General features: G+C 41.1%; 1 protein-coding gene across 2 annotated transcripts in view; it reads left to right on the top strand.

Annotated features, from left to right (window-relative positions):
* Positions 1-10,498, top strand: part of Orc5 (origin recognition complex subunit 5) — a 57,148-nt gene extending 46,650 nt beyond the window's left edge. For both annotated transcript variants that reach the window (XM_045135804.1, XM_004652887.2), the window contains 2 exons: positions 3,564-3,676; positions 9,715-10,498. In XM_045135804.1, coding sequence (XP_044991739.1) covers positions 3,564-3,676; positions 9,715-9,760 — 159 coding nt within the window. In that variant the 3' untranslated portion in view covers positions 9,761-10,498. The remainder of the gene's footprint in view (positions 1-3,563; positions 3,677-9,714) is intronic.
* Positions 10,499-12,008: the final 1,510 nt, after the last annotated feature.

Here is a 12,008-nt window from a genome sequence, read left to right as displayed (position 1 = left end):
GTTTTTGTTGTTGGTTTGCTTTTTGCTATTATAAAGAGAGCCACTGTGGAAATCAGTGTACAGGGTTTTGTAGGCATATGGATCTTTCTGTTCTTCCATTTAGTTCCTTATACTTTGAGCATGACAGTACCTTGAGTACCCACTGCTGCTGTTTATTTATTTATTTACTTACTTACTTACTTATTTATTTTGAGGTAGGGTTCACTCTAGCCGAGGCTGACCTGGAATTTACTATGTAGTCTCAGGGTAGCTTTGAATTCATGGCGATCCTCCTGCCTCTGCCTCCTGAGTGCTGGGATTAAAGGCGTGCGCCACCATGCCCGGCTTTGGTGTTACATTTTTTAATCAAATGTGATTAGAAAATGCATGAGAAGATAATATATTTTAAAGGATCTATTTTTATTTAGTTATTTATTAGAGGCAGAAAGAGAGAGACAGAGAGAGAATGGGTGTGCCAGGGCCTCTAGCTACTGCAAACAAACTCCAGACGCATACGCCACCTTATACATCTGGTTTACATGGGACCTGGAGAATCAAGCCTGGGTCCTTAAGCGTCACAGGCATGTTCCTTAACTGCTAAACCATCTCTCCAGCCCTCAAGATTCTTTTTATAACTTTGGTTGAAGTATCTCCCTCAGCTCTTCTTCAAAGGTAGAAGTAGCAAATTCTCTGATTTTTCTATTGTTTAAAAGTATCTATTGCACCTCATTTCTTTTTTGTTGTTTTTGTTCTTTCTTGAGGTAGGGTCTCACTCTAGCCCAGGCTGACCTGAAATTCACTATGGAGTCTCAGGGTGGCCTCGAACTCAAATAGAGATTGTCCTACCTCTGCCTCCTGAGTGCTGGGATTAAAGGTGTGCGCCACCACGCCTGGCTCTGCACCTCATTTCTGAATGACATTTTGAGGGGATGCAGTCTGTCTTGGTAAGGAGGCTCAGCTTGCTTTCTCCCTTTGACTTCATATGGGACCCCAGCCCATGGATGGGGTCTTTAGGATGGGTTTTCCCAGCTAATTAAGACAGTCTGGAAACTCCCTGACAGACATGCCTGGAGGATTGTCTCCTGTGTGATTCCAGATCCTGTCAGGTGACAGTGACAATGAGCTGCCAGGTGGGTGACCTCGGACTCTGTGCCTTGGGTTGTTCCTGCAGGCCTGGAGTCCCTCCATGGCCCCTGTCCTCTCTCCACCTTTCCCACTTCTCTTTTGGCTGACTTGTAGGTTATTTTCAGCTTTTATAGTTGTACTTAGCAGGGAACAGCATCCCTCTGAGTTACAATTTTCCTAACCTTCTACCTAGGTTGTTGTTAGTATTTGATGATGATATATGTTCTAGGATAATTCAATGCTCAATTGAATGGTAGGCCTTCTGTAAATTACACAGAGCTAAAAAAAAATAGTATAACATTCAAGTATAGTATATTTTGCTATTATTATTTAGAGTGCTTTTCTCCAACAAAGATTAAATCCTTCTAAGATGTTAATTTATTAGCTGTAAAATATTCTAATTTATTCTCTACTGGAACCAAAGTATATATAAATCACATTCTGTATTTAGGAACCTAACAACAAGAACAACTCTGTGTATCTCTTTTCTTTGTGACAGATTTGTCACTAAGTCCTAAGTAGCTGGTTGGGAACTCTAGTCTCACCTCTATCTTATGCATGCCAAAAAGTGTGCACTGAGATGGAGCCACAGGGGCCTGCACTGTTTAGAAAATTCCATCATATCCTCATTGACCAGATCAGACTACTTAGCTATTACTGTTAGCCCAGAGATCTGGATACATTGGGTTATCATGAATAAAGTTAAATATGGAAGTAATAAGCATTTTCTGTGATCCTGTTCATCTTTGAATGCACACCTATTAGAGTAAGTCCTCTTACTATAAAGTTTTGTTGATAAGCAATTAGAAATAAAAATTTGGCAAACTAAGGGTGTGGTAATGAGACATATATTTATGCATGTATAGAAACATTTTTCTAAAGGCTTCATTTTTTTCTGAAAGATTTTATAATTTTTTTAAATTTTATTTATTTATTTATTTGAGAGCGACAGACACAGAGAGAAAGACAGATAGAGGGAGAGAGAGAGAATGGGCGCACCAGGGCTTCCAGCCACTGCAAACGAACTCCAGACGCGTGCGCCCCCTTGTGCATCTGGCTAACGTGGGACCTGGGGAACCGAGCCTCGAACCGGGGTCCTTAGGCTTCACAGGCAAGCGCTTAACCGCTAAGCCATCTCTCCAGCCCAGATTTTATAATTTTTAATCAGTGTGTTTGACTCAAAAAAAAGTCAAATATATCTATTTGATTTTAAGATAATAAACTGGGAATGTACTCTTTTTTTTTTCATTTTTATTTATTTATTTGAGAGTGACAGAGAGAGAGAGGGAGAGAGAGACACAGATAGAGAATGAGCGCGCCAGGGCTTCCAGCCACTGCAAACGAACTCCAGATGCGTGCACCCCCTTGTGCATCTGGCTAATGTGAGTCCTGGGAAATTGAGCCTCGAACCGGGGTCCTTAGGCTTCACAGGCAAGCGCTTAACCGCTAAGCCATCTCTCCAGCCCGGAAGGTACTCTTAGTGTGAGTACATTTGCACACTACTATATGTGATAGATGCTTCTCTAAACTATGTGTATGTATGTTGAGTTTCTGAATAATTCTTATGTGACAAGTCCATGGAATGATTCTCTTTAATGTGAAAAAGAATTTTATTTGGATTTGGCTTTTTTGAGTATTAGCTTTCTTAAATCAGCCCTTCTTCTGCCCTGAAAGTTGAGTGGTCGTCTTAATTTATATTTTGGAAGTGCCTTTTGGTTGCTACATCTTGAAGTGATCCTGTGCCTTTGCATAATTTACATGATTAAATTATTTACCATGACATCCTGGTAGAACTGAAAGTGACTTCAAGGGAGGATTGTTTGTTCCAGCATTTGCATTTGGACATTTGTTGTGACTGTCATCAAAGCAATAAATTCTAACTTAAATACAGACAGATTTTGTGTTTTACTGTGAACATTGTGGAAGAAAAGTAATATGCAATATAAAGTATCCAATTAAATGTGGGCGAGTATTAAATCACAGCAAAGTTATAAGAAATACAAGGCAGTGCCAGTTGCAAAGTAAAAAGTCCTTAATGTTTTCTTCTGTATTAAAGGAAAAAGTACAAAGGAATTTTGTCTTTAATAACATAGAGAGTTTGATGTGTGATTTTGAGGTAACTATTAGCTATTTTAGCAAATGAAGAGCTGCAGTTAATGTTGCCATAGGAGACTCTTCTGTTTGTCTTCTCAGTCTTTAATAATGCTACTTACAGTTGAGAGAAAATGCTATCAAATGCCCGAGTCATCTGTTAAGGCTATGACTCGTTAGCAGCTATCCCTACTTGTTAAACTACCTATTGAAACATATGTACAAATTTGGGTGTACAAATTTTAAGTTAGTCCTATTCTTGGCCAATTTATTTATATGTCTTTATCAAAGGTCCTATAAAATATTTCAGATAAGGGGATTGTGTGATCTCATTAATTGACTTCTCATAAATTCCCTTTCATTGTTAGATTGCCTCCCTAGTGACCCTACAGCTGTTAACCCTGGTTGGCCATGACGATCAGCTCGATGCACCGAAATACAAGTGCACAGTTTCTCTTGATTTCATCCGAGCTATTGCACGGTAAGTGTAGAATAAGCAGCAATGTGAAGCAGCAGGAATCATGCAAATGCTACTCCAAACTTAAATACCAGTGTCCTTTCCAAAACGACGTCATGAATGAGTCCGCAGCATTGGAGAATGCACCCTCTCGTCAGTTTTACCAGTGATACACAATGAAGAATAGTAAACAAGCCAGGCATGGTGGCACACACCTTTAATCCCAGCACTCGGGAGGCAGAGGTAGGAGGATCACCGTGAGTTCGAGGCCACCCTGAGACTCCATAGTGAATTCCAGGTCAGCCTGGGCTAGAGAGAGACCCTACCTCGAGAAAACAAAAAAAAAAAAAGAAATAGTAACTAATATGTTAGGTGACAGAAGTCAGGATTTGGAAACACTGTAACTAGTTCCACGGTAGCAAGGTGGGGTGGAGTTGTGGCTACTAAGAACTTGTTTGTACTAAAATGAGACACCTGGCTTAAGGTTCCCCCACCCCTGTGTTTTTAAGCTGACTACACGGCTTTAAAACTCCAAACTTAGGTAACGCACAGAGCTAGAGAGGCTTTAGGGAGGCAGCAGTACTTACTGCTGGAGCCCATCAGACCTGAAGCTCTTTTCTGAGTCTCCCCGGAGACCTGGCAGCTGTGAACCTGCTGAAGAGACAGGAAGGTGGGTGGTCCAGTGAAAACCATGTCACCCCCACTGGCTAAAGCCAAAAATGAAGTAAAATGCCTTGAGAAGGACACAGTAACACATCTGAAGTATTTCCAAGGCTACCATGCACAAATCCAGTGTCCTGAGCATTGCAAGTTCAGGGAGGAAATGTCAAAATGAGAGCTGTCTAAAAATGTAAAAAGTTGCCTCAGAAAGAGAAGGGCTTTCTGTATGGAAAGTTTTCAAGGACCGTAGTAGAAGAGGCAGTATAAGAGTATAAGAGGCAGTCATAAGAGTGTTCCAGTCTTTTTGGGTAGATTGTATTTAATCATTTTAAAATAAGTCATGGAGGATTTGTAAATATTTCAAAACAAATACTTGGTTGTGTTTATTCATCATGAAAGCAGTGCTTTCGTGGTTATGGATGTGCAGCGTCTTGAGGTTCTGAAGTCACAGGCTGGCAGATTCTGCCTGGTGTTTGTTCCAGAGCAAAAGCTCTGAGCTGGGATAATGCAGGCAGCCTGGGCCTAGCATAGTTCTGGAGTGAAAGCTCTGTGACACATAATGCGGACAGTTGGCACATTTTGATGGTATATTGACCCCTACTTAGCAAACATTTACACACACGAAATTGATAGGAAACATTTCTTGGGTGTATTCATTATGTTCATAAAATAAGAAAAATAAGTTTGGAGTAGGTTGGAAGACGGTGTTTAAAACAATGATACTGGGATATTTTTGTTTAAGAACTTCTGAAGACACAACTTTGGAATAAAGTCAGTTTATTTCAGGAGCTTAGTTTTCATCTGAATGTTGGTTTGTGCCCCAATATAACAATGTACATGACAGATTTGTGGGAACCAAACCAAAGCGAATTGGAGTTTGTATTCCATAGCACCAGAGAGAGAGAGTAAGCCACACCCAGAGACACTTGTGTGGACTGCCTCAGCAAGGAGCAGAAGCACCGAGCTGCAGCTTGGCCTAAGCACTCCAACTTCTTCCTTTTGGTTTCCTGTAGTCTTCTGTACTTCCTAGGAGCCCTGTTCAAACACTAAGCACCCTCTTCCATCTGCCTGCTCCATTCTTAGTATCATTTTATTCTTCTTTTCCACTGACTTAACCTCCTATTGTTCCCTCCAACCTAGGTCCTACCAGCCTCCCCTCATTTTCTCCTGGCCCCCTTAAGTACAGCCTGATGCCCCCTACAGTTACTTCTGGTGACAGCTCTTGCTTTGCTTCAAGCCCAGTCCCTCATGTAGATCACCTCAGCAATGCCTTTCTTGTTACTACTTCCAGAACATCACTGTCTCTGCATTACCAGAGACTTTGACAGACAGTCTGATTCCTTATTCTCCTTCTCACTCCCTGTCAGTCCTCGGCCATTTCAGTTTGTGCAGTGAAGAACAGAGCCGCAGTTGCCAGACTGCCCTTGCATGTCCTTGACATTTAGAGCACAGCCCTGACCCTGACCTTCGCGCAGGCCAGTGCTTTGCTCTTTCACAGGGGAACAATGAGCCGTCGGTTGAGAATTCCTTCAACTACCCCCATCTTCTGCTTTTCTCTTCTCTCTCTCCTCTCGCTTCTCTCCTCTCTCTGCTCTCAGTACGGGTCCTTCCCCCTACTCCTCCCTAGGATAGAGTCTTTCACTGGTACTCAGAATTCCATCTCTTCCATTTCCTCAGAATCTCCTGTCATCTAAGCTATTTTTCTTCTCAGTGCTCACTTAGTTTTAAAACTTGTCTTTGAGGTCTGGGAACATAACTCAAGGGTAGAGCACCTGCCTAGCATATATGAAGCCATAGGTTCTACACCCAGCACAGCAATTTAATCAATTATTAATTATAAATAAATAAAACTCAGCCAGGCATGGTGTTGCACGTCTTTAATCCCAGCTCTCAGTAGGCAGAGGTAGGATTGCCGTGAGTTCGAGGCCACCCTGAGAATACAGAGTTAATTCCAGGTCAGCCAGAGCTAGAGTGAGACCTTACCTTGAAAAACCAAATAATAATAATAATAATATTAAATAAATAAATAAAACTTGTCCCTTGGAGCTGTGATTCCATGAGGTAGGTTTTTCTCATTATTTTTTTGAGGCAAACCCAACAGACTAGGTGCTTTTTGTTTTTAATTTTTTTTATTCATTTATTTGAGAGTGACAGAGAAAGAGGCAGAGAGAAAGAAAATATGGTGCGCCAGGGCCTCCAGCCACTGCAAACGAACTCCAGACGTGTGTGCCCCCTGTGCATCTGGCTGATGTGGGCCCTAGGGAACTGAGCCTTGGACTGGGGTCCTTAGGCTTTGCAGGCAGGCGCTTTAACTGCTAAGTTATTTGTCCAGCCCTTTCCTTAATCTTTGGCTGTTTTTGCTATGTTTTGTTTACCAGCTTGTCCTCTCCACCTGACCTTTAACAGAGGTGTTCCTGGGGCTTGTTCCCGGCCTCTTTCCTTATAGTACATTTTCCTAAGCCATCTTGGCGACACCCACTGCTTCATCAGACAGCTGTGCATACATTAATCACTCCCCTACTGTTAAAGGCCAGACCTTTATTTTTAATATTTTTGAGCTTTCTTGACAGTTCCTAGTTAACTGAACTCAGAAATTCTAACTTCTGCTTTGACCCACCCAGCAAGAGGAAAGATTCTGCTTTCTCCCAGGGTTCCTGTCTCAGAGAACAGCGTGTCTGTCTCCCATGGTGCCCAGGCCTGAAACTTGGGAGCCATCTTTTCATTTTCCTTTTACACCCTCCCCATATGCAGGGGCTCGTCTTGATGACTTCCAGGTTCTCCTGCGTACACAGGCCTTTCCCTCCGTTACCCGTGTTGTTGCTGTGTTCTGCTCTTCTCCCCGTATGCTGACTGCCCACACCAGCCGTAGCGGCCTTATACACATGTAATGTTCTCCTGTGTAACAGCTTTGTGTCTCTTCCCATAGTGCCCTCATCTGATGGCTTTTATTTTCTCAGTGAAGGAGGAAGCAGAATTGTGACTACAGACAGAAGTATTAGGAGTTTGAGAGACATGTGGGATATTTGACTTCATTGCCATGAGAACTGGAAGAAAATGCTAACAAGGAAAGAAACTTGCTGAGAGGGTTTGAAGTGCTTGACCTTGAATTTACAGTGGCATTAGTCTGTGAGACATGTGGTCTTTTCCAGCAGCATTCCATATGCTAGAGACTAGAGCAGCAAAGAATTATAATTGAAATCATGCAGTATTGGGGATTTGCCAGGCAAGTCCAGACCAATTGGCAAATCACCTGCTTAGATTGAGAGCTGGAAAAATGGTAGATAGTTGGACTTCTTAGATGATAATTCTTGGTTTTTTTTCTAGCATTATTTTTATTTATGGCATTTTCACATTCAGTGTTTTTATTGACTCCTGTCCCTCATCCTACCCCTTTTCCTTCATTCTCATCCTCCATGTATTTTTCTTTTTAATGTCACAACTATCCTATTGTCCATCCCTCCTCCTCTTCTGACTCTTTATATTCACTTTTGGTTATAGTTATATTTATAGGTTTTATCCACACTTGGGGCAGTATATCTTAATTATGTTGTAAATTCAGTTCCTTATTTCCATAGTCTTTTTTTTTTTTTCTTGTAAAGTTACCAAATTTTGCAAAGCAGAGAAGTAGAATGTAGTGAATCTTTTATAAATGAATACTTTAAGTGGCTTAGGGGTAAAGACATCAGTCCATTTAATCTATTCAAATTTTTATTGCATAAGCTATCATAGTAACATAAATATTTCTAAAATACACAATGAAGCTCTACCACAAATGAGTGATTATTTTCATTGTTTCCACCCTCTCTTATTATTCACCTGTTTGGCAAACATTTTTCCAAACCAAGTAAAATATAGCTCTGATTCTCAGCTCTCCTTGTCACTCTTAATATTGTGTTTCTTCATATTGATCATGTTTTACTACAGTGTAATATTCCATAACATAATGCCTTGTAATTTAAGAATTCTCCTTATATTCACTGGACATGGTAGCATATGCCTTTAATCCCCAACAGTCGGGAGGCAGAGGTAGGAGGATCACCATGAGTTCGAGGCCACCCTGAGACTACATAGTGAATTCCAGGTCAGCCTGTACTAGACTGAAACCCTACCTCGGAAAAAAAGAAAGGAGAATTCTCCTAATATTATAACATTTGTTTTCATTTTGGCTGCTTCTGAACAGTAACACAACTTTTAGGTCATGTTCATAGTTACCTTGTTGCCAGTAAATTTGAGGGTTTAAAAGGTGAATGAAAGAAAGACAAAAAAATAAAGTGGCATTATGACAATGACAATAACCACACCCTTTTTTCTATCAGTAGTTTTGTCAGTGCTTGTCTTAACAGGATTGTTTAGGGCAGTATTTTTCTGCTGGTTAGAAAGGTATATTCTTCCAGGAGATACTGTTAGAATAAAACAGTGAAGATGTTCTTCAGTTCAATATTATATACAACAGAATGTCATTATTTGAGCTATTTTTAAATCTGTTTTCAAAAGTGGTATCTATAGTTCCTGGCCATATTTTTTTAAAACATTTCATACGTCAGTTGTTTGCATAGAAACTTTTTTGGAAAGTGTATTCCAAAATGATAGACAAAAACATGAATTGATGAGGGTTTAATAATAAGACATGCAATTAGTGAATCTTTAAAAGGCTCTTCTCACATGGATGATTATTTTTGCAGAATTGAATACTTAACGCTTTAATTTTATACTTATTGCTAGATCATTATATCTAATTATTTTGACCATTTATTCAAATAATAAACCTCCAAGTGTGAATATTTATAGTGAAGAATGAGTTGGAGGACGGAAAATAATTATATGTCTCTTTTTCTCTGCTATTTTATTCTGCCTGCCATCAGAGTACAAAAATATACATCTACGTCGTCTGTTTGTTGCATCGTATTCTTGGATCATACAGATTTAGTTACAACACACACACAGGTCAGCCGCTGGTAAAAGACGGAAAATAATGAAAGCTACAAATGAGGACAGATGATCTGTGCGTTTGTGTAATGACAAAACAGGTGTTTCAGAAGCGAAACAATGTTCAGAAGCAAAAATTTAAATGCTTTTGTGTCTCTAATTACTTTATTCTGATTATTAAGCAAATAGCTTTCAAGTATGTCTAAACTTTCTTTAGCATAATTTAAACACCAAATGTTGAATAGCTCTAACTTTCTTCTAACTTCTTTAAAAAAGTAAACTTTATTCATGAAAAGAAGAAAACATGCTCCTGGTGACATTTTACAAATGCGGGCCGCTCCTGTCGTGGTGCACCGGAAACCCACTAGGATGTTTGAATTAGTTATGAAGGGTTTTTGCATATGCTTTGCAGAGCTCTCTGAAGCTGAGCACCACAGAGGTGAGGATGCTAACGTGCTGTCTGTTTTTGTTTATAGGACGGTGAACTTTGACATAATAAAATACTTGTATGATTTCTTGTGAAAACAAGCTTCAGAGCCATATGGACACTGTGACAATGACTGAGCCAAGCTGTGCTCATCCAGCTACTTAGCTGGCCAGGGAGAGGAGTTCTCTGGCTCTACTGGGTTTGTCCAAACAGGTGCCGGCCCAGCATGGAAGCTGCTGGAAATGTTCTGATTGGCCTGAGTGGATGTGAGCAGAAGACTATTTACAGGGACCCTGGAGTATTTGGAAGCAATGTGTTAATTATAAACAGCAGGGTTTGAGCACAATCTGTTCTTCTCTTAATGATGTTATCTTAACACTGAAATTGCCTGAACCATTTACTTAGGCCTGCATTTTGCTCTGTGAACTCTCCCCTGCGCTGTGCCCGCGCCAGCAGCCCTGTACATGCCAGTCCTTGCGCTTCCTCTCCCGGGGAGCCTCTGCCGCTGCTTGCCAAAGCAGCTTCCTAAGGCCACCATTTTAAAAGCTAGTTGTATATCTAACTAAGTTCTTTTTAAATCCAGGCTGTCTGTGCTTATCTCTAACCCTCATTCCTCAGAAGACAAGGTGGCATATTCTCTCATGGCCTGCGTTCGCCTCCCATCCCACTCGATCACTGCGGTGTTCACGTGAGGCCGAGCTGCCGCTCTGGTCAGGGACACCCCTGCCCCTAGTCCAGCTCCTCACCTGCACATGACTCCCTTTCCTCCTCCTCTGTGTTTATGTACATCACCGGCCTTTGACAGTGCCACAATAAAAATGTTTCTTCTTGTACCAGTCATGTACCTTGGCTCTTTTTCATCTGTTTATATTTTTACAGAAGTTTTCTGTTAGCATTTGAATGCATGAAAATTGAGCAGGTTTAAAGTGTTTCATTACAGCCTAGTTTAAGTTTCAGCAACATTTTATTCCTTAATTCACAGTTGGCATTCCTAGGTACAAAACATTTTATGTAGTGATTATCTGACTACCCAGTTCACAGAAAGAAGAAGTGGAGTGGTTCCTGCCTTTCTTTGTAAGACAAGAGAAGACTTAGAAAGACTTCCCAGCCAGAAGTGTGGCTTCCACAACGAGAGCGTGTACCGAGCCTTGGGCCTGTGCCACGGGAGGTGAAGTCTTGTGCTTTGCAAGCTGTTTGGAGAAGGCAGAACCAGGGAAGAGCCATGTGCTAGTGTGTTCACTCTTGGGTTTCTGCATGTGGAACGCCATACGTCATCAAAAAGTAGAGGAGCCGGGGCTGGAGAAATGGCTTAGTGCTTAAGGTGCTTGCCTGTGAAGCTTAAGGAGCCAGGTTCCAGGTCCCACATAAACCAGATGCACGTGTGTGGAGTTTGTTTACAGCAGCTGGAAGCCCTGGTGCACCCATCTGCCCCCCGCCCCCCCTCCCGCCTATTTCCCAAGTAAATAAAAATATTAATATTTTTTAAAAGTTGAGGGTCTAAGGAAGACCAGTGCCACCTGGGAGAGTGTAGCCCTCATAGGGGAGTTTGTCTGCTAGGCAGCCTGTCATGGAGGGAGAAACTATGTGAGAGAGGTGAGCAGTTAGCAAACAGAAAACAAGAACAGAAAAGAGATATTTTTTGCAAGGACTTGTTCATTGCTCGTGGCTGCTAGTCACCCATCTCCCCCAGTATACTTCCTGCCCTAGGCTGCCTCGCCTGCCTCACCTTACTTTCTAGCCCCAGATGTCACTTCCCTTAAGAGTACCTTGTAACTGCATCTTCCTGCCCTGACCCAAGCCTTCAGAAATTTTCTGGTTTGTAATTTACTTTCTAATGGCTTGCAAAATGACTAGGTGATGGGATTAACTTCTTTAAATGAATACTAACAGAGCTTAATATGCATATTAGCATTTTAACAAGGGGTCATCTGCAAATAAAATTCCCTAATTTGAAGATGCAAATCTCCAATTACAGGAAGAAATCCAATCATGAGAATTAGGCTAACTGGTGGGCCATATATTCCTGTTAAGAGAGGAGGCACTTACATTTACACCCAGTGCTTTAGATGGTAGAAGATGGAAGTTACTAAGCTACAAATTTTTAGATTAATGTAGATGATCTACATTAGACATCATCTTTAATTTACCAAAGGCCAGCTACTCATAGATGAAGGCCTCCCTCCCTCTTCACTTAGTCATTTTCTTCGGTCCCTGACCAACCTTACTGATTAGGCAGCTGTTGTTGTTTTTTTTTTTTAATTTTTTTTCAATTATTTATTTATTTGAGAGCGACAGACACAGAAAGATAGAGGGAGAGAGAGAGAGAATGGGCGCGCCAGGGCT

The sequence above is a fragment of the Jaculus jaculus genome, chromosome 16 (assembly GCF_020740685.1).
Source record: "Jaculus jaculus isolate mJacJac1 chromosome 16, mJacJac1.mat.Y.cur, whole genome shotgun sequence".
NCBI lineage: Eukaryota > Metazoa > Chordata > Mammalia > Rodentia > Dipodidae > Jaculus > Jaculus jaculus.
This window is presented reverse-complemented; position numbering and strand designations above follow the sequence as displayed.